At 46.0% G+C, this 25,743-nt stretch overlaps 3 protein-coding genes and 1 long non-coding RNA gene across 11 annotated transcripts in view; 2 read left to right on the forward strand and 2 right to left on the reverse strand.

Annotated features, from left to right (window-relative positions):
• Nucleotides 1–5,668, forward strand: part of LYRM4 (LYR motif containing 4) — a 60,565-nt gene extending 54,897 nt beyond the window's left edge. Inside the window, exon 3 of the mRNA XM_081918365.1 lies at nucleotides 5,332–5,668. Coding sequence (XP_081774491.1) covers nucleotides 5,332–5,394 — 63 coding nt within the window. The 3' untranslated portion in view covers nucleotides 5,395–5,668. The remainder of the gene's footprint in view (nucleotides 1–5,331) is intronic.
• A 4,777-nt stretch (nucleotides 5,669–10,445) lies between these two features.
• LOC309373834 lies at nucleotides 10,446–24,050 on the reverse strand. Of its 5 annotated transcripts, XR_014170218.1 has the most exons (5): nucleotides 23,848–23,882; nucleotides 22,692–22,789; nucleotides 21,826–21,979; nucleotides 20,804–20,891; nucleotides 18,503–18,588 (listed from the first exon to the last, which is right to left on the reverse strand). It is a non-coding gene; the product is annotated as an uncharacterized lncRNA (long non-coding RNA). The 5 variants fall into 5 exon arrangements; XR_014170215.1 differs by lacking the exons at nucleotides 18,503–18,588; nucleotides 23,848–23,882 and adding an exon at nucleotides 10,446–10,632 and having other exon boundaries at nucleotides 22,692–23,072; XR_014170216.1 differs by lacking the exons at nucleotides 22,692–22,789; nucleotides 23,848–23,882 and adding an exon at nucleotides 23,951–24,050.
• On the reverse strand, nucleotides 10,964–16,762 carry PPP1R3G (protein phosphatase 1 regulatory subunit 3G). The gene has a single exon (XM_081918323.1). It carries the CDS (start codon nucleotides 16,219–16,221, stop codon nucleotides 15,220–15,222), a length of 1,002 nt encoding a protein of 333 aa, XP_081774449.1. The 5' UTR covers nucleotides 16,222–16,762; the 3' UTR covers nucleotides 10,964–15,219.
• The window catches only part of RPP40 (ribonuclease P/MRP subunit p40), a 37,157-nt gene continuing 35,446 nt past the window's right edge, over nucleotides 24,033–25,743 (forward strand). For all 4 annotated transcript variants that reach the window (XR_014170166.1, XR_014170167.1, XR_014170168.1 and 1 more), the window contains exon 1: nucleotides 24,033–24,174. Coding sequence is in view for 1 of the 4 variants with exons in the window: in XM_081918294.1 (XP_081774420.1) it covers nucleotides 24,049–24,174 (126 nt within the window). In the remaining 3 variants the exon portion in view is untranslated. The remainder of the gene's footprint in view (nucleotides 24,175–25,743) is intronic.

Below are 25,743 nucleotides of genomic sequence, written 5' to 3' on the forward strand. Positions count from 1 at the left end.
ACCAGAAATTCAGCAGTTGCTGTGCTTAGATCTGCCAAGTCCCAGCTTCTGCCAATGTTAAATGTTGGAACAACTTTTCATCGTGTTTTCATTTCAATCGGCATGGAGGAGGGAAGTTCATAAAATTGACACCGAAAAATATAGGAGGGATGGACTCAGGCAACTAAATACATTAAGCACTCTGATCCTAGAGAAGCAGCAGTCAGCTCTCCAGCGGCTATGATCTTGAAGACTTTCCCCCCATTTTTGGTTTTTCCATTTGTTTCTATGGAAACGCTGAGAGGGAAGAGACGTCCTGCCAGGAAAAGTAAAGTTGGAACCCTTGTAAAAATACAAAAAACATCCTCTTGCTAGGGAAGCAGAAATTAGCATTTGCCATTCTCCTTGCCAACAACACCTACAAGAGTTGGGGTCCAAAAGGCCTGCGGGGATTCTCACCCCCCATTAGTAAAGTGCTGTGAACACAAAGACAAGAGACCTGCCAAAACTGGAACTGCAATCCATCACTCTTCTCTTTAAAAGGAAGCAGGCCACTTAGGGCCGATTTAAACTCTCATCAGAATCCAGTGGTAAAAGCTTTTCCTGGACCGTGTTCTTTTAGGTTGCAATGGGCAAATACCTGTTTGACTGCTCCCCTATGCTTGTATATTTATTGTTTAAATTTATATCCTGCCTTTCCACGTCTCCATGCTCAAGGCAGCTAACCGCATTGAATGCAACACAAATCCGAATCAGTATATAGGGCAAACAAGTTAAAAAACAAAACCAAAAAGAGTTCAGTTCCATGTAATTGTCTAAATAAAAAGGTCTCCATCTGTTGCCAGACCATCAGAGAGTGGGGCTAAACAGGGCCTGCTAGGAAGGGAGTGCCAGAGCTCGAGCAAAGCCACCCAAATGACCCTGCCAGTCACACTTCAAACGTTGCTGTAACTGTGGGAAAGGTGCCCTCCAAAGACCTTAAAATACAGGCACGGTTTGTATGCAAGGAGACAAAAACTAGCAGACAATGGAGAAAGCTGATCTGAACTCATCTCCATGACATGCTAGCTTTCTGTTTGCAGGGAGAACTCTTCTCCCTCTCCCCCACCGCCACACATCCTGTCCTGCTTGGATATTGGGTATCATTCATCCACCACCTACAGCTCCTAATTCTACAGTCCATCTGTATAAAACTATTTTACCATCTGATTCTGTTAACTGTGTAAAGCCATTTTTTGTGCAAATCTTGCTTAGTTACAATTATTCACCATTTTTATTTACTAAAAGAATTGCATGTGAATGTACACTTCCATAGTCATCATCCCGTTGGGGGGAAAAGTGTTTATATGCAACTTGCATAGATCTTAAGACAACAAATTACAAGCTCCATTCTGAATAACAGAATGGGGCTGAATAAATGAATTGGGGGGACCATGTGCATGATCACTTATGCCATTGAGAGAACTGAGAGCACTTTCTGCTACATTTACATTGGAAAGCTTTGTAGTAAAGTGTAAAGTAAATGGTAAAAGGTGCTGGGCTGACATTGGATGAAAATCCTCTCTCCACAGCTGTCAGCAAAAAGAATGATTACATTTGGTCACACCCTTCCCTGGCTGAATACACAGCTGATCAGCCGAGCTGGGTTTTATTTGGTTTATTATTCTTACAAATTCAACAGTTACCTGAACATCTGATCTATTGGCACTCCATTCTGGCAGTGCACTTGGGAGAGAATGTAGTGTTCCCTTGCCTACGTTGGGCAATCCAGCATTCCTGCTTTTGGCTAGCCGCACAAAACCCCCAGCATAAACAAAGAAAATGGTTAACGACCACAGGTAGTGATGCCACCGCTTTTTCTGGGCCCTCTAGAGGCTTGCCAGTGCAAGATGTACATGCAGCTGGCCTTAACTGCTATGTTCAAAAGATTATGCTCTGCAAATATTAGACGAGAAGCAGATTCAGGTGTTTGCCCATGTTTTCGTGAGCAGTCAGCTCAGTTTATGAGAGCCTTACTTTTTGCTCCGCTTCTGTGCGTGAGGCTCTTCCCACATGCACAGAATGTGGTAATGTAATGCACTGCACAATAGGCTGCAGTTGTGTGTTTTGCTGCTGCTCAGTGGGGAAAGTTCCCTGCAGGTTTTGCTTTATTTGTTCTTTGAAACGGGGGTGGAGAGCCTCTGGCCCACCAAGCTCTCATATCATGCCCCTAGCCCTCTCTCCTAAGAGAGGATGTGGCTAGAATAATCACCTGTAATGTGCCTGTTTTCTCTCTTTTTAAAAAAGAAACATCACCAGTCAAGTACATGGAAGATAGCATTTTCTCATACCACACTATCTGCAGTCTAAAGTGGCATAGTCTACTTAGAGGAATATTGTCAGGAGCAGGTCAGTAATAAATCACATGGTGTCTGAAGTTAACTCTTTATTCAAGGAAGCAAGGTTAGCTCAGGAGGCCACGCCTAGTGAGCATAGCAACTCATCCCAGCAGGTCTTGCCCCAATGAGGCAGTTGCGAGGACTGAAGGTCCCCACCACTCTCTAAAACTCCTCCTTCCCCGGGTCCTTTCCACAGGAACCTGAGGCTCCTTCGTCTTTCCTCTCTTTGCTCCACCCTCTTCATTCCTCTTTGTGTTGGGAGGAGCTGGTCACAGCAGGAGGAGGAGACCCCTTGGCTTCTTCACCAGCCTGACTCATCTCTGCCTCTTGGGCCCACCTCCTCTTCTGCCTCTGGTTCTGGACTGCTCTCTGCCACAGACTCCTCCTGCTTGCTAAACCCTGTTACCGCTTTGGCTTCTGACATCTCCCCCTCCCAGTCTTCTCTCTCTGGCCACTCATTGTCGTCCCACCACCAAACCCTGGGCTCTGAGCCTTTTTCCATTGGACGTTCAGCTGGTGCCTCCCACCACTTCTCAGTATCCAGCCACTTCATGATAAATATGCATTCAGAACTCTGACCCCCCTTTTTTAAAGAGAACTTGAGATTTGTGAAAGTTTATTTTTGCATTTATATCCCACTTTTTTCTCCAAGGAGCTCAAGGTGATCTACATGGCTCTCTCCCTCCCCAATTAATCCCCCACAACTCTGTGATGTAGGTTGGGTTGAGAGATACTGGCCAGCCCAAGGTCGCCCAATGAGCTTTATGGCAGAGGGTGGGATTTGAATCCTGGTCTCAGGTCTCAATACCCTCATCCTTCTCCACTGCTCCTCTAAGCAGTACAGCTGACTGCAGTCAGAAGAACAACTATAGCAGTTATAGTAAAGTAATAGCACTGCACTAAAGTCATTGAGAAAGTGGCAAGGAACCGCGGGAAAATGCAGCACAGGAGAACTTTGGATTCTCCTTGTGAAGAGAACAATTAAACAATGCAGCTAAACAGTACAGTCGTATCGCGGAAGTCAAACGGAATCCGTTCTGGAAGTCTATTCGACTTCCAAAACGTTCAGAAACCAAGGCACGGCTTCCGATTGGCTGCAGGAAGCTCGTGTAGCCAATTGGAAGCTATGTCAGATGTTTGGGTTCTAAGGAAAGTTCACAAACTGGAACAGTCACTTCTGGGTTTGCGGCATTCGGGAGCCAAAACATTAGACTCACAAGGTGTTTCAGAACCAAGGTACGGCTGTATTTGAAATGGTATGAGGCACTTGCTGCCATGAGACCAAAAAAGAGAGACTTTGATAAGGATGCAGCAGAAGCACAAATAGATGCTGAAGAACTCACAATATAATTCAAGTGGAGGTGCTTTTTCTTTAAGAGTCAGCACTGAGCTGCAGGCCTTGATCTCTCATTCTGAATAATTACTGTGTTTTTAAAGAGCCAAATCTTTGTCACATTTATTTTTAAAAATACAGTGCATTAGCGGAGTGTAATAATTTCGCTGCAGAAATAATTACTAGCTATTATGGTATTGTTTGACAGATGCTGCATTCAATTTAAATACAAGTATCTAGGATTTGACAATCAATTTCTTGTTATGAAGCTAAATGACTTCTGCAAAGGCATGTTAGCAACAAACATTATTTTTTTGCCTGCTGGTGTAATTCATAGGCTGCTGTTGACATTTCTGGGTACTAAAGGAGCAGAATGCTTCCTTGCAGAGAAAACCAGTCTTGCCTTAACAATGGGCCGTAACTCTTCCCTCGTGAGAAATAGCCCAGTCCAAAACCCAATCGTTTTATTGTGCATCTTGGGCCAGGTCAGTCACTCTGCAAAAATAGGATTCCCAAGGAGACAGCCCTGTTGAAAAGATGCCTCATAAAAGCCACTAGACTTTGAAAAACTAGCTCGTGGTTGATTTGTGTTAGTATCCTTCTTCAGGCATTCTTCTTCAGCGCTGAGACATCAAGGGAGGGTGAGCTGTGGGGATGAGCGAACCAGCTCTGTGTCCTTGTCTCTCCCCATCCTCCTTGACCTCAGCAAGTTGGAGGATTAAACTCCTGAAGGAGGAAAGAGACTCCCGTAGATGAAGGCTCCCTGCAATTCTTAGAACCCAAGTTTTCCAGGGTTTTAAAGCACACGGAACCTCCAGCAGTACAGGTGGCTCCCCTAACAAGTTCATCCCCCAATTCAAAGCAAGTAATAGAAATGTGACATAACGGGGAAGCTAGCACCGTGCCCCCCTTGTGTGTTTTAACACCAAAGGTTGCCTGAATGTGTTATTTTGGGGGCGGGGAGTTGTGTAGCCATATTTATATATTCGAAATTTTGTGCAAGGGCTTTGAAGTGGAAGGGAAGCGTTGACCTATGTGAGCTGAGCATGTGAGCTGAGCAATGAGCAGGAAGGTATGAAGGGAGCTTGTAAGTTTAGCAGAATCCTTGCATTTTCAGGGTTCTGAGCACAAGGCAGCAAGCACTAAATTCACGTCCAAACACCCTTTCTACATTTCTGCTCAATGCAGGATGGTTGGGGATAGAGAAGATGAGCCAGAACGCACAGCACCCCATCTTCAGTTTAAACTCCCCTGTATTCTTTTGAACATGTGAACAGGGGTTCTGTTTGCATATTAATATGTAAAACATACACTATATTAATTACGCTGCTACTGCTGAGCTGGTGTGATAGTGATGAGTGTTGTTACTAGAAAAGCCCCTCAACGATGAAGTATACATACAAGGAAGTTCTCTCTTTTTCTGCCTAACCTATTTTACCGAGTTGTGATGCCAAAACACAACAGGGAAGCAGCTTCCACATTAGTAAACATTAAGTATGATTTGTGCTTTTGCTTGGCTGTTTTAGACTAAACACAGCACAGATGATCATCTTGGGCTTATTCTTTGTGCTTCCATCATTCCTTTCTTGTAAGAAAAACTGTGTGAAAAAAGTTACAGCGCTTGTTTTATTTTATTTTTAGGTCACCATTGGTCAACTTTATTCAGCGGAGAAGTTAATTATCGAATGCCCACAGAACGTCTGATAGTGGATGAACTCTCCTTTGCCTGTAGCAGTGGCGGATCAGCCTCAGTATTCTGGAACACGCACAGATTTTTACTTGAAAATATTGTATTCTCTATGTATATTTGAGCTGTCTTGTTTCTCCACGTTGTTCACTAAGTCTTAACATAAGCTGTCCAGAATTTTTCATAGTGTGCTTTCAATATGCCAGTAAGATGATAACAATGTGTTGCCATGTCTGAGTGTCACTATTTGCTTATATCAAGTTCTCTTGCCAATAAAATTCCATAAACTGAGGTTTGCTTGCTTCTGATACTCAAGTTAATGTCTTTGCACCTAGCTCAGGAACTGGTAAATGAATATTTATTGCAACTTGGGGAATTCAGTGTACAGTGGTGCCTCGCAAGACGAAATTAATTCATTCCGCAAGTCTCTTCGTCTTGCGAGTTTTTCGTCTTGCGATGCACGGTTTTCCATAGGAATGCATTGAAAATCAATTAATGCGTTCCTATGGAAAACGCCTTCCCCCGACCTCTTCTGGCGGGCGGCATTTTAAAATCGCCCGGGACAGCGGAGGACTTCTCCGCTGTCCGGGGTGATTTAAAAGCCCCTGGGAAGGCAGGCAGGGGGGACAAAGGCTTTCTCGCCCCGCCGCTCGGCTTCGGGACATCGTTCCGATGCCGGGCGGCGGGGGGAGGCTTTCTCGCCCTGCCGTCCGGCTTCGGGACATCGTTCCGATGCCGGGCGGTGGGGGGAGGCGTTCCTGCCCCACCGCCCGGCATCGGGACGATGCCCCGAAGCCGGGCGGCTGGGGGAGGCGTTCCTGCCCCGAAGCCGGGCGGCTGGGGGAGGCGTTCCTGCCCCACCGCCCGGCATCGGGACGATGCCCCGAAGCCGGGCGGCTGGGGGAGGCGTTCCTGCCCCACCGCCCGGCATCGGGACGATGCCCCGAAGCCGGGCGGCGGGGGGAGGCTTTCCCGCCCGGCCGCCCGGCTTCGGGACATCGTTCCGATGCCGGGCGGCTGGGGGAGGCGTTCCTGCCCCACCGCCCGGCATCGGGACGATGCCCCGAAGCCGGGCGGCGGGGGGAGGCGTTCCTGCCCGGCCGCCCTGCATCGGGACGATGCCCCGAAGCCGGGCGGCGGGGGGAGGCTTTCTCGCCCCGTCGCCCGGCATCGGGACATGGTTCCGATGCCGGGCGGCGGGGGGAGGCTTCAAAAGCCGTCCGGGGGCTTTTAAATCGCCCCGGACAGTCCCGGGGCGATTTAAAAGCCCCCGGTTAGGCAGGCAGGGGGGGCAAAGACTTTTGCCCCCCGCCCGCCTTGGGAAGAGGTCCAGGACCTCTTCCCAAGGCGGGCGGGGGGGCAAAAGTCTTTGCCCCCCCTGCCTGCCTTCAAAAGCCGTCCGGGATAGCGGGAAGCGCTTCCCTGCTATCCCGGACCGCTTTTAAAATGCTGGCGGTGGGGAGCAAAGCCTTTCGCCCCCGCCGGCCTTCCTGGACCTCTTCTGAAGTCCGGAGGGGGGAAAAAGGCTTTGCTCCCCACCGCCAGCATTTAAAAAAAGGTCCCCGAGATTTCCCTATGGGCTTTCGTCTTGCGATGCAAGCCCATAGGGAAAATCGTCTAGCAAAGCGTCGCAAAACCCCAAAAACCCTTTCGTCTTGCGGGTTTTTCGTCTTGCGAGGCATTCGTCTTGCGGGGCACCACTGTAGAATTTGTGACAATCTCAAAACCAGGTGTGGGAACTTGAGACCCTCCTCGTGTTGCTGAACTACAACTCCCCAAATCTCTGGCCATTGGCCATGCTTGCCAGAGCTGAGGGCAGCTGTCCTTCAGCAACATCTGGAATGCCAAAGGTGTTCCCCACTCCTGTTCCAAACCATATCAAGAGACCTTATTTCAGAGAATGCAGTTAAGACTGCAGTCCCAGATCAATTTTTACTAAATTCATGCACTGCAGGCAGTTTGAACTTTAGCTTCCGCTCCAGTACAAACCAAATTCCCCTAAGTATAGGAACCATTTTTGTTGAACACCGCTTAAGCATTTCAAAATTCCATGGGGACTTAATCTACTTAAACATTGTCATCTGAAGAGCTATGAAATTTACAACTTAAAAGGATTGCTTTCCGGCACCTGAGCAATGGAGTGCTGTGTTTTCCAGAGGCTACAAATATACAGGTATTCACTTGGTATGCCCTATCACAGCAGTGGCAAGGGCAGATTGGCCCACAAGGCTCCCCCTCCCAAGTTGCGCCAGGTCAACAATGGGGCAGGTAAACATGCAGCTCCCTGCCAAAAGTGTAGTTTGTAGGCACCACAAACTGATCACTGATACTTGCAAATTCCTGCGTCTTTGTTCTGTTTGATTTCAAACCACACACATAAAAGAAAACACTTCCCTCGACATCAGGGTGATGCCCGATGAATTGACAGGTGGGTCCTATGCACACAATCCCTGCCACAGCAGCTGTGTGGCATTCTCATATAAAACTGAACATGTACAGTGCCAAAAGAAAATAGTGACACCAGCATGAAAACAGTGATGAGGCAGAGGCCCGGCCAATGGGATACAGCCCACATATTACCTAGTGTTTTAAAAAAATCGAACCTAAAGGTACATCTAGCCTTAACAGTATGCCTCCCAATAGTTAAGCCAGTGCTTCTGAGAAGGTTACAAGCATGACGAGAATAACCATTTGGTTGTCACCTTGTGAACTCTGTGACCATAGAGTTAAAAAAAAAAAATCAGACACCATTGGACCTTGTGAAAATATACTGTGTTATGTATTATAAGTAGCGCTCTCACTTCAGCTGGGGATCTAGAAGCTGCACAAGATTATGAAAAAACCACTAGAAGCAAGTTTGACTGTAGCACCGCATTCAGCCCTTATTCTTCAGTGAAGCATTCAAGTGCATTGTTTTTAATCAATGCTTCCCTCTCCTTCCCCAAGCTCTTGGATCATCATACTAGTTGACACCAGAAATTTGGTTTCTTTATAGACATATAAGGAAGAGATTCCCCCCCCAGCCCCCTGTTTACAACAACAAGAAATGTTCCAGTTTGTTCATCAATTGATAAGCACTGTACAAAGGTAGTGGCGAGGGGATGGGAGAAGGGAAGGATTGCTTCGAACATATTGCTGATCCTATCAGCCTCCTTATCGAGTCCGAATCTCTGCTGAAATGTCAGGCACCAAAATTAGGCTATTTGCTATTTCAAAGGTCAAAAGAACGCAACAATTTTCTGAAACTTACAAAAACATCCAGGCTTTTTACTAGTAAACATGATTAACAATCTGCTACATCTGTAGACACCAGATTGCTCCCTTGCGTTTGAGAGTCCAATCAAAAAAAGGCATGGAGAGCCTTTAAGAAAGCAGGTTAAACCTCATAGGCCATGTCCACAATCGCTAGATTTATGGGAATGTTCCAAAGAATTTCTGATCCACCAACTGTGCTGTACCCTGGGCTAAGTAAACCTGGGTGTGTACTGCACTTGGCGTGCATTCATGGCCACCAAGCTGCATTCAGTAGGTTTAGTCTCGTGTCATACAGACCTATACTAAATACAGAGGCTTGAGTTCCTACAGCGTGGCTACCAGCATTCAGCCAAACAGATCTCGTGACACAGAATTAGCCATACTTCTAAAGGAATTGAGTAAACAAAGGCTTCTTAACTATTGCACCTAAGCAGTTCCACCATACAAGTTACATGACTCCTCTACAAAGCAGGCATCGCAGAACCCCCCTCCAGACAAGCGTAGTTGCAGTTTCCAGGCAGGCACACGTAGGGCAGCTTAGGGAAGAGTGACAAAGCCAGCTCATATATTATTGTGTCTACCGTTCTTCAGACAGAATGGATTTACCTGAAGAAAGTGATGTTCTGCAAGTTAATGGTATCCTAGAAGAAGAGTTTGAATTTGGATTTGATATCCCACTTTATCACTACGCGAAGGAGTCGTAAGTGGCTAACATTCTCATGTGGAGACGCAAACCCGGTTCACCAGATCACGAGTCTACCGCTCTTAACCACTACACCACACTGGCTCCCAGTGTGTTCATTGAAGGCTGCAGGGCTGTCTTAAGCATATGCGGTGCCGGGGTGCAAAGATCTGCCCAGTGCCCCACTCCCCCAGGTTGCCCAGTCCCAGACGCGCAGGAGGGCGGAGCCAGCCAGCTGCCTCAGCACCTTGCTGGCCCCCGAACTCGCAGCACACAGCTGCCCACAGCAGAAGAGCCCGCCACAGCACTCTGACCGATGGGCGGGCTCTTCCCCGGACTCAATTCTTGGCCTGGCACCCCTGAGAGCCCAACACCCGGGTGCCCAGCACCCCTAGCACCTATGGGCAAGACGGCCCTGGAAGGCTGATATCCAAACGCAACGACCAATAGTTTGCTTGTACGAGTAGTGCAATCAATGGTTTCAATGAATTGAACATCATTCCTATGTGCTTACTTGGGCAGATGGAGATTCTATATAAGCCAGAAGATCCCAAGTTCCACCCCAAACTAAGATGTTTAGCATCCATTTTTATTTCTCTTCCTTCTCACCATATGCTGCTGATATTGTGATAATGGCGAGCGGCACAGAAAGCCACACCAGAAACGCATAAAAAGCCCTAAGTCAATTTACACAGTCTTAACTATATTCAGCAGTTTTGCCTGTCACTTTCATACACATGGCCAAGATCAGATTACAATTGATGGGCAAATTGCACTCAACCTTAAACACTGTAAAATAAACAATCTAGTTGTTTAAAATGGAAATAACCCTGCACCTAAAGGCGAACACTAAAGCTAATTTATAATGCTTTTCACTTGCTTCTTCATTCCTACTGCTATCACCATTTTCAGCTTAACCTCTACTTCGACATAATACCATGACAGAAAATGTCAATACAGCATTAATAGTTTCTGGGTAAACGCCTGGCATGTCTCTATACTTTTTCATTTTCTTTTGTTTTTGATAAATGAAGGCACTTCCCTGAAGGCACTTTTACCTTCAGGACATCTGCAGGACAGACACTTATATGGTGCCTCTTACTTCAAATAAGATTTTAACCAGCTGCAGTATCTTTTAGAACCCAGACTGAAGTTTTAATATACAATATTTGTGTTGGCTTAATATACATTTTCCTTTTCTTTCTTATTTTAATCCAGATGGCTGCAGAATCTCTTATTGTTTCCAGACCTGGTACACACTAGCAAAGTTGAGAGTAAGCTCTGCTAGCACTCAAAATGCAGACATCTGGAACTGTACCTGCCAAAAAAAAAAAAAGGAAAACATTAAATGAGTCTAAACATTTAAGAGTTAACTTCTTTAAAAATGGGATCTCCAAATTTCAGAAGAGTCAAAGAGCCTGAGATGTACTTTTAGGAACTAGACAATATGTTTGGGAAATCTGGCAAACTCAGGCATAGAGAAGGGGCAGAAGTTTATTGGTCACATTATTTCATTCTATGTCTCAACATCTGTTAACACCGAAGTCCTAACTTAAGAAAATAAGAACCAACCATCTTGGGTAAAAGCAAATGAAAGCAAACAAAACCTTTGCTTAATTTGAGTCCCATTTAAAAGAAACATCTAAGGCTGCCAACCCAATAAGCCTTTTATTGAACAAAGGGTTGTGGTGCTTGAAAATCTCTCCTCTCCTCTACAATCTGGTTATGTTTGTACAGCAGTTATGGGATAGATATACACACAAGAAAGATTACACTGAAGACAGAAATGGATGTAGTCGTATGTAGCAGACAAACAACCTCATTAACTCACAGGAAAAGGCATTTTTATTCATCAAGGTTTACAATTCTTGCTTATTAAAGCAACCGAGAGAATTCCTCCAACACGTCTAACAGAAACAAAAAAACTCACCCACCCAACTCACCCTTCCCCATATTCCTCTAAAGGCACTAAAAACAGAAGCATATTTGACATTCCTCTGGAAGGAGAGGGTGATCATTTACACGCAGAATGCAATCCATATTTAGAATACTGTGCACAATTCCAGATATCTCCGGGCCCTCGGTCTCCTCTGAATGCTGTTCCAACAAGATTATTCACAGCAAATACAGGAGGAACTCTACAGTGTGCAAAACCAGTTCTTACCAGTTTTTGCCAGAATAGCATGCTAGAGATTTGCTCCTTGCTTGCTGCGAATGATCTTGTTCAAGACAGTTTTCAGTTCTGACATATCGGCTAACAGCTCTGTTCATTCCCTCTTGAATATCTCAGGTAAGAACTACCGGTAGTTTCTTCCCCACCCCCCAATACTTTATGGAAATAAACCTTGGGGGGGCGGCAGAGGAAGAGGCACCCTAAGTCACCTGAGCTGGCAAGAAGTCAAAGGCTACCTAATTTTACATTTCTAAAAGTGCTTATTCAAGCCCTGTGGGGTTTTTTAAAAAGGTATCACATTTCCTAAACAAAACACTCACCTATGTCTTCCACTGGCTCTCAGGTATACAAAAAATTATCCCATGGGAAAATATATATTTCCCCCCATCCCCCACAACCTAGCATCTTTACCACTTAAGGTGGTAGGAGCGTCAAAGTTTATGCTGACCGCATTGTGACTCACTGCAGGCTCTTTGGCATGGTATCAGTTTTTTATCCAAGGAAAAGGAACGGATAGTGTTCAGGAGAATTTGTGCACTCGTGCTTGCTTATTCATTGCTACGTTTAATTTAATACATTTTGGAAAGTAGTTTTTAAATAAAAATAGAAACCCTGCAGGGTTTCTCTGCATCTGCAATATAGTTTTTTTTCCCCAAAAGTGACCAGAACGAGTTCTTCCATAATGTTGCGAAAACTGCTACTCTAGCTGGAGGAAAGCAGTATTTTTCGAAGTACACTGAAAGGCAGTGTTGCTCTTGGCATGTACACAGAGACACCCTACACTTCTGTCCCACTGCCCTGCAACTGGAAGGCTTCAACTACATTTTAACTTTTGTCCCCAACAGTTATCAACTGCAGAGTCCAAGGTTACAGTAGGAGTCACAGTCAGCTTCTCTGTTTAAAAAATGAAGGGGGAAGAGCAGCCATTTAACACTTTAAACACATCATAAAATTTCCAAACAAGAATCCAAATTATTATTTTGTAATGTTATATTATGCCCAGAAGGATTATGTTCTGCATAGCTGATGCACCAAGAAGCAGCTAGGGCAATGGTTCTCAATCAGCAAAGCCATGGACCCCTTACTTTTGAAAATCTTGATACCTCTGTGATAGGTTTTGTTATGTGAATGGTGCCACGGACCACCCCCCGAGTGGGTTAAGTGGACCTCTTGGGATCCACAGGCCACCAATTGCGTACCACTGAGCTAAGGAATTCTCAACTGCTACATACACAACAGGGAAGAGCAGTGTCATGGGAATAAAACTTAATTAGGGACAAGCTTCTGAAAGGACACTGCATGTGTGGCGCTTGGGAGCCATGCCTGGGCGAGACTTTTAGACTGATGTGTGCACACCACAAACCCCATGTTCATTACAATGCTAAGTGCCCCTTAATCTCCTAGAGATACATTCCTAAAGCAACCTTTAAGGTGATGCTTCATTATAGAAGTTGTGGTTGCACAGTGCTGCAACTGGACAAAGTGAGGCATATATAAACCCAAACATGGCTCTGCAAAGCTTACCCCTGCTCACATCTCCCTTCACCTTGGAGGGTATGCCAGTCTATTGCATTCATACAAACCCATACAGGATCCCTCAATACGGCAGATGTTTCATACTACTGACCTACTGAGTCACCTTACTTGAGAAGAGAATGCTAAGGTTGACACCCTTATGAAGGGTGAAGAAAAGTACAAATATCGGAAATGGTGCCAGCAATATTTTCCCCAAATCCCAGGCAGGAAAGAACCTACTATTCCAAGTTTTAGAAAGTGAGTACTGAAAGAAAGAGCATGCTAAGAAATGAGTTTGCCCTTGAAAGGCAATTCAATTAATTGTCACTTTTAGTCATTAGACCATTTTATCATGACTGGAGAGGAGACCTTAATACAATTTGACTGCTAGACAGGCTTCTAAAGGTGCTATTCAGCGGCCACTTTAGTTAATAGTAGTCCCAAAGACACCAATTAAGTGGTCATCAAGTTGTTCCTGTTTTAGCAGCTAATTTCCCAGAATGATTGCTCCTACTAAACACTTCACAGCCTGAGTTGTAGCAAGGCTGCAGCTAGCTTTTGTGGCTGTTAGGTTCTTCTTAACCATTTAGGGTTGTAAAAGTGCATTAAGTTTTAAAGTAAGAAACCCTTCAAAGGACTCAACCATGTTACAGAGATGGGACATCCAGAGGAAGAGGATCACACAAGAAAGTTACTTGCTCTCTCAGCAGCTATTGCCACAGGTAATGTCATCTCAAGAGAAACTTCAGAAATACTGAGTGGGTTTACATTTTAAAGCACCTAGTAGTCAATCTGCACACACCAAGGAAGATGATCCACACAACAGCTATGCAGCTAAGGATTATTATTATTATTTAATCCTGCTTGCCTTCCTCACTACCAGCTAGATACATGCAGCTGCCGCCACCACATGCATGCATCAACTTTTGCAAAACCCTGAAGTGCGTGTCCTCTGTTTGCAAAAAGCTTAATTCTGTGTGTTGGCAGCGGCTACAATCCAGCCAGAAGCAGGGAGCAAACATAAGCGAGATTGGATGCAAAGGAAGGCGGGCCTCCAGAACTTCCAATAGGTGTGGAGAGGGATGAATTTCAGCAGGAAAACCCAAACCGGCCAAAATTCCCTCTTCTACACAGCTACAGCAAGTTCTGGAGCTCTGACTTCATTTTCATTTGGTCACAGAACTCTTAACACCTTTCCTAAAGGGCTATTACATCCCAGTGTGGATTTTCTAGTAGACAGACATTTCACACCTTCTTAGACCTTGAAAGCCCACATGTGATGATGTGCTTTAAGTGAGAATTTCTTAACATGCTATGTAGACCTGTGTGACTGGAACCAAGACTAAAATCACCAGTGCAAGCAAAAACAACAAACAAGTAGCCACAAAAGTTCCCTTTTTCAAAAACAGACAAAAAAAAAACCCTCTTCGTCAAGCCCCTGGCCAATATCTGTTAAGATTTCTGCCAAAAGGTCCTTCCCCATCTGTGTTACAAAAATAAGAGCACATTATCCCTTTGGTGGAAGACAAAGTGCCTCTAGTTTATTAGTGTAAAGAAAAGGCTCCGTATTCAAGTTGTAACAGGGAAGTACTCAGCTGTGCATGTGAATTTTGAACAGCTCTGTTTGCTTGGTTCTCAGAGAGACTTCTGTAATTCAATTGCATCCTTCTTGGCTTTCACAGGTCATTTCCTGTACAAGAATAACGGAAGGCACAGGTCAGAAATGGTCCCCACCCCACCTCTTGCAAGCTTCCAGAAACTCCACTCTCTAGCTCCAGAGGGGCATACTTCCCCCCACAAAAAAGGATGTTTCACAGCATCAGTCACTCCCCCAGTTATAGACACCAGGTCATATCATTGTTTGCCTGGAGCAGAAAGCAGGTAACATTCTCTCTCCCTTCTCTCTCCCATTGTCAGGCCCTGATTTCCACATTTCCTTCTCACTTGATGCCCTACAAGGCTTCTCCGTTGCTCCAACTTGAACTAGGCTGACTGCAGCGAGGCTAATGTAAGCGCAAAGGCACGGTTGGCCACCCCATCCGCTTCCAAAGGATTGGGGTGGAAGGCACAAAGGTAAGGCTGAGTGATGGCAGTTCCTGGATGTCGCGGGGCTCGGAAGGCTGTAAAGCACGCGGTGTGAGGCAAAGCACAGCTGGCTTCTTGCTCCGAGGTTCTCTGGCAACCGAGGAAGGCAAGCTGACGGGCGCCTCGTCGGTGTCAATAAAAGGGAGGCGCGGATTTTTCCGGGCTGCTAAGGGTGTAATTGGCCCCGCCGTTGTTATCCCAGTACTCGCCCTGCTGGCTGCGGTAGCAGATGGCGAAATGCACGGCCGTGCCCTCTTGCAGACCGGGCGGGAGGCACAGGGTGAACTGGTAGCGCTCGACGGGGCTGCAGGGCTCCGGGGGGGCGGCGGGCGGCGGGGGCAGCGGCGCCGCGGGGGTGTCCAAGAAGGAGAGCCACTCGTTGAACGTGTAGCGCACCGTCACTTCTTTGGGGCCCGGGCAGCTGAGCACCCTCACCACGCCGCGCACGTCTGTGGGGGCCCCGGCCAGAGCCGTGCCCGTCGCCTCCTCCAGGCACACGCGCTGGCCCGGCAGCCGCCCGGGCCCATCAGGCGGTGGCGGCGGCGCCGCCAAGTGGAGCGCCTGGGGCAAGTGCAGCGGGCGCAAGGCCGGCGCGGCGCAAGCGCCTAGGCCCGCCAGGGCGGCGCTGAACTCCTCGAAGTCCTTCTGGCGCATGGGGAAGCTCTGCAGGCGGGACAGGACGGCGGGCGGCACCTGCGGCTCCTCGGCGGCGCTGAAGTGCTTCACGCTGGCCAGGCACAAGCCCAGCGAGTCGGCGAACTGCACCCGCTTCTTGCACTTGGTGCAGCAGTTGCCGCTGCCGGACGCCGACGCCCCCCCTCCGTCCTCGTCCTGGTCGCCGTCACTGTCCCCCTCCAGGCGGCCCCGCGGGAAGAGCCGCGCGGCCGCCAGCGTCGGGCTGGCGGGCAGGGAGAGCGAGCGCCCGCGGCGGCGGCGCAACTCCAGAAGCGCCTCCTCGGGAAGCTCCTTCTTCTTCTCCCCCGCGCAGTCCCGCTCGACGGCGCTGCCGCCGCCGCCTCCCGCCTCCGCGCTGCCCGGCGCTCGCCATGGCGCAGCCGAGGCGATCTCCTCAGCCGCCGGGCGCTCGCCGAAGGAAGCTAGCAAGCCCAGCATCGCGGGACCCCTGCTCTCCATAGCATGACGCCGACGCGGCGCCTCGCTCGCTCTCGGCCGAGTCCGGGGCTTCCGCCCTCCCTGCTTAAGTTTCCATCCGAGCGGCGGCCGTCGGGGGCTCCGGTCCGCTTTCCAAGCAGGGTCGCAGTTTTGTCGCAGTTGCGAGGCTGCTCGCGAAAGCCCGTGGCGCGCTGGGCGAAGGGGGCGCGCCCCCTTTTGCCTGCCTCCTGCGCTCCCTCCACACCCCCGGGAAGTGTGGGGCGGGGCGGGACCTCCCACAGGAACCAGTCAGGAAAGACATTCGCCACAGGCTACAAAGCACGTAGCTGTTTCTCTCGCAGTCCCGGGCGGGGACGCGTGCCTAACCCTTTCTCCTCGGGGTGTGTATGCGGCGGGGGGGGGTGAGAAGTAAAAGGGGGAAGCGCCCCTTCGAACCCGGACTTGAAAGAGCCCTAGATGCAGCTTTTCGCCTGCAGGAGGCTTGGCCTCGCCACGCCCACCGGGAGTTCCCCCTCCTCCTAAGTGGCGTTGCCGAGCAGTATAGTAAGACTCAGTTTGGGCTGCTCCCTGGCGCAGGGAGGAAATGAAATGTCAGAGGCAGCCCTCTCTTCGCCACAGGAAGCTGTTCCTGAGGCAGCTCCCCCTTTTTCCTTCCTCTCCCTCTTTTGGCAATTTCGATGGATGATGCCCAGGGGAAAGCTGCAACTATTTCAGTCAGTGCCTTAGAAATGGTCCCACTACAATCCTAACTTAAGTACTGTACAGAGTTGAAGACTCTATGTAAAGCAAGACGCGCTGAGCTCAAATGTATCTAAAAGTCATTATCTCAGGCCCAGAAAGCTTTCTTCCCCCTGCCTTCCTTTGGTGCAGCTGGTCAAGCAGAGAAGCTTAACTTGGCTGCTTGTTGATCTGCATGCGATTGCAATTAAATGATGGGCATCTTTCACAGTCACAGGATTTGTAGATTGTCTTCATGGCCACCCAGTTTGTAAATGATATTCTGTCACTGGAGTGCATGCCCTAATATGGCTAGACATGCTTAGAATCATAGAATCATAGAGTTGGAAGAGACCACAAGGGCCATCGAGTCCAACCCCCTGCCAAGCAGGAAACACCATCAGAGCACTCCTGACATATGGTTGTCAAGCCTCTGCTTAAAGACCTCCAAAGAAGGAGACTCCACCACACTCCTTGGCAGCAAATTCCACTGTCGAACAGCTCTTACTGTCAGGAAGTTCTTCCTAATGCTTGAATGAATTGTTCCTCAATGGTGACCATATACTTTAACTCAGATTCCTGCATTGCAGGAAGTTGGACTGTATGATCCTCTGGCCCCTTCCAACTCTACCACTGTATGAGTCTCTGTTAGGAAGTGTGGAAGTATGTGTTATCCTCAGACTCAATGTATTTTTACTTCACATATGCTGGCCAAAGTTTGTCTCTGAAAAACAGCATTGAGCTAAACCCTGGCACAAATTAAACCACATGCCAGACTAAGCCTCATGCTGTTATCTAGAATCAGGGCTGCAATCATAGGCACACTTTGGTGTTTGAAACTAATAATGGGATATAGTGGAAATATAAACTGAAATATAGCACAGGTTTAGCATTCATTTCCATATTATTTGCAAACAGTAGTATTTGAAAACAATATTGGAGCAGGGGGAAAAAGAACTTAAATCAAAATCACAGCCATCTGAGGTCTATCTAGGCATTATTGCATGCACATTCACTTTATTAAGTTTGCAGCTGGCTTACTCCAGGGAAGTGCCTCACAGTGCTTTGGCTTTATGTGAATTGTGTGTCAAGGGGACCTGCGGGAAATTCCCTCCTTTGAACAACTAATAAAGGTGAAGAAGTCCTTTCCTTTAAAAAAATACACACAAGTAGAATCTTTAAAAAGCATTTACTACACACAGATACATTCTGTGATATGGGACGCAGGTGGCACTGTGGGTTAAACCACAGAGCCTAGGACTTACCAATCAGAAGGTTGGCAGTTCGAATCCTCGAGATGGGGTGAGCTCCCGTTGCTCGGTCCCTGCTCCTGCCAACCTAGCAGTTCAAAAGCACATCAAAGTGCAAGTAGATAAATAGGTACCGATCCGGCGGGAAGGTAAACGGCGTTTCCGTGCGCTGCTCTGGTTCGCCAGAAGCAGCTTAGTCATGCTGGCCACATGACCTGGAAGCTGTCTGCAGACAATCGCTGGCTCCCTCGGCCAATTAAACGAGATGAGTGCCACAACCCCCAGAGTCGGTCATGACTACACCTAAAGGTCAGGGGTCCCTTTACCTTTTACATCCTGTGAAAGGCTACTGCTCATCCTCCAAAATGGTTCAGAAGTGAACTCCGGAGTATGTTACTTGAGACGAGTCCAATCCACCAATCTGTAGGGGGGGAGCGTTAGTTTTAAAGATGTTTCAGTAAATACATGCTACAAAATTAAATCCCTCCAACACAGTAACAAATTGCACATACTCAAGTAGGACAAGATGGTTTCAACAATGGAGTGCATTGTTCAATAGCCAGCCATGTGTATGTGGTGGATGCCAGACCATATTGTTTTCATTTGAGAAAGTTAGAAATGGATGCCATACTTCAAAAAAGTCATCAGCATCCTGAGAACTGCTCAGTGCCTTTACCTGTCTGTTAACTGCTGCTGTTAAGGGTAGCAACATGAATGCAAATTGTTTTATAGCCCAGACCTAGGCTGGTGAGCTGTCAAAGTACTAGCTAGCTTGCACGGGTACAAGCAGCGGCACAGTGGAGGCCATCTTTGCTGCAGCGCAAGATCATGCAGCCCCCATAATTCAAAACATACTGCTTTATGTTCTCTGAATTTTTGCTTTAGTTCACTTTTACTGATGCCGCTTTATGCACTGAGAACTTCCACTGCCCAGATGTTTTGTACCAATATAAATGAGAACAGAGTACAGCTTAGAGATCTTTAATTAAATCATAAACGGCAAAATCCTTTGGCAACTAAATTGCCAGTATGAACACTGAAAACCTGAGTATTGCTCTGAGCGTGCAGCCAGAAATTGGATAATTATTTTTCAATCACCTGGGACTACATTGCCATGCTTAATCAAAACTAAATGGAATAAAAGTTAGACTACCCATTTCATTTCCTTCCCAGCAAATTACAGCATATAGTTTACTTTTAAGTCAGCTAATTTGGAAGGATGGCTGGCAAAGAAGAAAAATGGACAATTACACTTCTATCTTGATTACCCACTGCATAGGAAGGTGGGTACTAAAAAAAACCACCCTAATCTTAATGTTGTCACTTTTACATTGTGTAGTCTTTCTTTATAAAGATAATAGCCCCACAAAATCAATAAATGAGAACACGGCTTGGAGAAGAGAGGGCTAACACAAAGCAAATGAAAAGAAATTAATTATAGGTGGTCAGAGGGGAATAAAATAGCAATAGAAAATAACTGCTATATGTAGCAGTTGAAAGAGATGAAGCCCTGAGCATACATCAGACAAAGCCTACATGTTAGATATGCCCCTGAAACCAGTTTGGCACCTGCCTAGTGTGTGTCCTTTCAACTGCCCCCACCCTTATAGTTCCTTAAAAAAATGCCAAGGAAATGAAGCAGCTGGAGCTAAAAGCTGTGCTAAAAGATGATAAGAGATTGCAGAGAATCTAAATGAATGATTTGCATCTGCTTCACAGCAGAAGATACAGGGCAGATCCCACTGCCTGCATTGACATTGCTAAATTACAGCAAACGCGGGTGGCACTGTGGGTTAAATCACAGAGCCTAGGACTTGCCGATCAGAAGTTCGGTGGTTCGAATCCCCACAATGGGGTGAGCTCCCGTTGCTCGGTCCCTGCTCCTGCCCACCTAGCAGTTCGAAAGCACGTCAAAGTGCAAGTAGATAAATAGGTACCGCTCCGGCGGGAAGGTAAACGGCATTTCCATACGCTGCTCTGGTTCGCCAGAAGCGGCTTAGCCATGCTGGCCACATGACCCGGAAGCTGTACGCCAGCTCCCCCGCCCAATAAAGTGAGATGAGCACCGCAACCCCAGAGTCGGTCACAACTGGACCTAATGGTCAGGGGTCCCTTTACCTTTACATGACACTAGTAAATGGTATTGGAGTTTCTAAGGCTGTAGCATTGCTAAAACTAAATGAGATCATAGAAATTCCTAGTATAGAATCATAGAATTGAAAAGTTGGGAGGGAAGAAAAGGATAATCAAGTCCAACCCTCTGCAATGTAGGAATCTTTTGCACTACATGGGGCTTGAATCCACAACCCTGAAATTAAGAGTTATTACTTGGATATATGCACCTTCATAATTTCTGGAATATATGGCTGCTAGAATGTAGTATAACTACACCATGTACTTCAGGCTTTTATATGAACAACTGTTTGAATGTAACACATAGGTTTCATTTTACCGAAGTAATTGTATGAAAATAATTAGAAGCACAAATGCTTGGAATACTAATATAGCACTCCAAAATGGTACAGTGAAAAATAAAGCATTTAAAGTATAGGAATAAATTTTATATAATTAGATTTTAATTATGCCCTTAATTGCAAGAGATTAGTCAGAATGCATGAAAATTAAAATTACATTACCCTTTAATTCAGTTTTCTGCTCTGTGCTGCAATCTGATATACTTCTTAGTATTCAAGCAGTAAGAAAGCCGTAAGAATGTGCCCGTGGCTGAAAAATACACAGAGGAAGTACTTGGCATATATAACAATGTTAGTAAGTAAATAGAATCCTTTGAAAATCATCATTTTAGGCAATAACCTTCCCTTATGCTGAGGCTCCAGTCTACATTGGCTACTGTAACTGATGTTCGTCACAGAGGAGGAAACAGACAATATTGATTTGAACAGGGGCCACAGCACAGGGGAAAGGCTTACACATACACACACCATGGCATTATTATTATTATTATTATTATTATTATTATTATTATTATTATTATTATTATACTGCTATACCATGGTCACAATCCAAATCAGGATTTCCTGTTGCAGCTTCTGTTATAAAGTTCAGTGAGTGCCTTTTGGCTAATTATCAAACTATCTCACAGCCAACATAAACTACCGGTACTTCACATGGTTGTTGTGGGACTAAATGAGACAAAAATCCTAACACATTTCATACGCATAGAGGACAATCCTAAGTAAAGTTCCACCAGGAGGAGGAGCTTAGGCTGCAGTAGATCTCTGGCTCAGATGACTGATTCCCCACTCAGCTTGGTCATGTGACCTAGCAACCCAACACACAAAATTTTTAAAGGCTTGTTTTCCCTTTGCTAGGCTTAGGCAGAACAGCAGCTCTACTGCTGAATAGCATTTGGATCTGGTGTAACTTTATGCTAGCTTAATTTACACCAGCTTGCTTTAAACCAGATTCTTGTGCACAGAATTGCTCCCACAAACTGTTATATAAATGCCAATAGTTACAGCTTATTTATTTTTACCCTATATTTCCTATAACCTTTGTTGAGATGCTCCATGAAAAATATTATTCCCTTTTGTTGTCACATATGAAAATATGTGCAACAGTTACTTGGTAACTCCTGCCTCAACCAGTATCCACAAACATTAAGTGTAATGTTCTTCTGCTGTTAAGGTGCAATTACCTGGAACACTTTGCTTTTCTCTCCTGAGAGAACATGTCTTAGTCGCATATAAAAGAGACATTGATTGGAGATGTAACTTCAGAAGAAAGAGCTGAGTAAATACTGGCAGGCAGGCAAATCATCGATTTGTCACGTTCTTGTCCTTCAGCGTCTTCTAAAATGATCAGAGTGGCATAATCTTATTTTACTCCAACAGCCCCATGTTAGGCTTATGTGATCCAAAGAGGTTAACGAATAGGGTTTTAACTTGCTTCCGGTTTCGACAGTTGCCCTATGCCCACTGGCTGTCTTTCCTCAGTATCATTCTCTCCCCTTAGCAAACTCATGACTGAACAGAATCCAGCAATTGCATATTGCCAAGACGACTTTTGGTCTAACGTGTATGTAAAACAATGCGCTAGGTGCTGTACGGAACAGAATGGTGCATTTATTGTGCAGGGGACTTAAGTTTCAATAGGCTGGACAACGATTTACAGCGGAAGGGAGCGCTGCAGTCGTAAGAAAGGTCCCCAAGTCACATTTGAACAGAAATAGCCGTGTTTCCATCCGTGTTATAAGAGGCCTAAGATATACACACACACGCAGGCATGATGCACATAGCAGTACCCATGAGGTAGTGTGTGGATGGAAATAATTTGAAATGCAACCATAGGCACCAGATCAACACATGCAGGGATATCATAAAGCTGATGAGTGCTGAAGTTCTAACATGGGATGAATAAGTTCCAGCCGCTCAGCCCTGCTCCCTTTCCTCAGTGGACCTGGGAAGGAGCTGTTGCCTGGCAACCGCCTCCAGAAAGGAAAGGCTGCTGCCATCAATGCATCAACCAGCTAAAAACCTGCCTTTTTGTAGTTGCAATACTGACCTGTGTATTGGGAAACCTAACAGAATATTGGCATGGTGTACCATTTTGTTATTATGCTTCATCATCATCATTAATTAAATTTATATGCCACCCTTCACCTGAAGATCACAGGGTGGTTCAGAACATAAAAATACAACATGAGAACACAAAATACATGCGGATACGAGAATAAAACAAAACCAGTAACCCCTTCCAACAAACTGGCCATATAATGAACTCTCAATGCAAGCCAGCTAAAAGTTTCAGAGATGTGGGCACTCTTACTAGCTCTGAAAAATTCTACTGCACTTTCCCATATGGTCAGCTTTCCAGATTCCGGATGCTTTTCAATGGCCTTTTCACCACAAACTAATGAGCGTACTCTTGTAATTTTCAGCCTCTTATTCAGCTCAAGATGCACTGAGACTTATTGTGCATAGGGCGAAAAACAAATAATTGCTCTGAAAGGTTATATCATCACTATGAGGTCATTAGAGGAAAAAAAGTTTCATTTTCAGTTGTGTTTTTTTCACATTGCAACTTCCCCTGAGTCAACTACAGTCACACTGAACTCTTGTATATATTGTTTTGTATTGTATTGTATATTATTGTTATGTACTGAGTTGAATAGGATCCAAAATGCAGCAGTCTGATTGGTCCTAGAACAATAGGATCCAAAATGCAGCAATCTGATTGGTCCTAGAACAATAGGATCCAAAATGCAGCAGTCTGATTGGTCCTAGAACAATGCAGCAGTATGATTGGTTGGCAGGAACCATCCAATCATGCTCCAGATAGAAGTGAATCCACAACCTGATTGGCTTACAGTAGAATTCCGGAATTAGCCAATCATGTGCAGCCCATTGTGTAAATAATGTATATGAAGCAGATACTTTGAGGGGATTCATTCATTCCTCCTCACCACTATGAGCTGAATAAAGAGCATGAAATCACTTTGCGACTCTGAGTATATTTCAATTATATTATATTATATTTTTGATTTGATTAATTGTATAATAGAATAGAATATAATGTATTGTATTATTTTTGATTAATTGATTAATTTGTGTTTCCACGAGTCCCACGATTCACTCTGCAGGGCTTTTATTTCTTTCCTCAGCACCCAGCCGCTCTCCTCTCTCAACCGTCCCTCAAACCCAAAGCAAGCGCGGGCAACCTTTGTAAAGCGACGGCGCTAGCGCTTCCCTAACGGCGAGCGCGCATGCGCGTACCTCCTCCCCTCCGCCCCTTGTTCCCAACCCACAGACCGCCTCCCTTACGAACGAGTGACGTCTTACGCCCCGCCTTCCTTTTATTGGCCGGTTGCAGCTTCCTCGGCGCGCGCGCGCGGCCGCTCGGAAAGGGAACGCGGCGCGGCATGTTCGCCCCGCTGAGGTGGCTCCGCGAGGGGCCCCGTCACGTGCTGGTGTGCGAGGGGAGCCACGTGCGGCACGAGCGGTCCCGCCACGCGACCCGCGTGCGAGATCACGCCTTCAACTGCCAGGTGAGTGTGCGTGGGGGGGGGGGTGAGAGTGCGGGGAGCGGTTCCCCCCTGAGGAGAATCCTGAGCGCCTCAAGTCTGTGCGAACTTCGCTGGTGGCTTCGAGGGCTGAGGTGGTTCAGGATTGCAGCGCCTCACTGACTTCCACGGGTGTATCTGCGATTACTGCTGTGGCGAGTGGCCGTTTCTTAAAAGCCTTTATGTAAAATTGAAATTCCTAGGCGGCGCTTGCTGAGTTTCATGGCCATGTGGCAGTGATACTGTAAAAGTGGCGAATTATTGAAATGCGTGGCAACTTCTAGCGTCCTGCTCCTTCTAAGGCTATTTAGGGCAGGGTTTTGTTTTAATTTTTGGCCATGTAGCTGTTAAGGCTTCAATACCAAAGCAGTTCCTCCCTCTATTGATTTATCCATCCTGATAAGGGGGGGGGGGAGTGTTCCTTGCTTACTATTTTGTGGCTTTCTTTCCCCCCCAAAAAGTTTTTATTGATTTTCACAACATTATAAACAGACACATAAAACAAACATAAATCATAACCTTATTAAAAATTACACTTATTAACATTATTAAGTGATTTCCTTGCTTCCCCTTAGTTGAATTTCATTGCATGTCCTTTTAAAGGTTTTCCAAATCGTAGTTCTTAAAATTACTATTCTGTGGCTTTCTGATTGGTCCCACCTAATTCATTCTTTCTTTCTTTCTGGAAGAAAAGGTGAGGGAATTCACCACGAAATTTGTTTGTTTGTGGGCTCCCACCGCCACAGAAGTGGCTAAACGTAAGCTGTGATTAATAAACACAATGATCTGGATTATTAATAGCCACAGCTTTATTGATTACAGGTGTAGGCGATCTATATTTGGCTCAGGCATTGGGTGTATATCTGTTCCAGCCCCAGACAAAAATAATAATTATTTAATTTTAGAAAGGTAAGGGAATTCAGTTTCCCCAAGTTCCTGCTAAAACTCCCCCCCCCTCTGGACACAACAATTCTTTTCAAAATAAAATAGCATATTACCCAGTGCCATAGCTGCGGGAGAGGGGTGGAGCAGCTCCTTTTTTTGCCCCAGGTAAAGCTTCCCAGTGGCATCATTGAGGCTCCCATCCTGTGTGTATGTGTGTGCACAAATGTGTGTGGAGGTTGTGCAAAACTAGGTCTTTGACCTGAGTGAAATAAAGCCTAGTTTCGTCCCGTGTTACCCCTTAACTGTAACCTACCTGTTCCTCTGCTCAGCTAATTTAGTAGGTTTTGAGATGTATATGTATCTCGTATTCAGACAGGATTGAGAAACAGCTTCTCTAGATGTGACATTGTTTTTGCTGCTGTGTAAGTAGCAATACATCATTCTTGCTCCACTACATCGCTGCCATTTGGCCTGAGGTTTTGTTTTTTTAATACCAAATGGTGCTAGTTGGCTGCAAAATATGTGCCCGTGGACACACACCTCTGCCAACTGAATATAGTGTTTTATGCATTGGGTGAAATGTACCATTCTCTACAAATGCTTATGCCACAATACATATGTTAGTTATTTAAGGTACTTGCAAGACTGTATTGCTTTTGCTGCAATACA

Source organism: Podarcis melisellensis (assembly GCF_964234715.1).
Source record: "Podarcis melisellensis genome assembly, chromosome: 7".
In the NCBI taxonomy this organism is placed as follows: Eukaryota; Metazoa; Chordata; class Lepidosauria; order Squamata; family Lacertidae; genus Podarcis; species Podarcis melisellensis.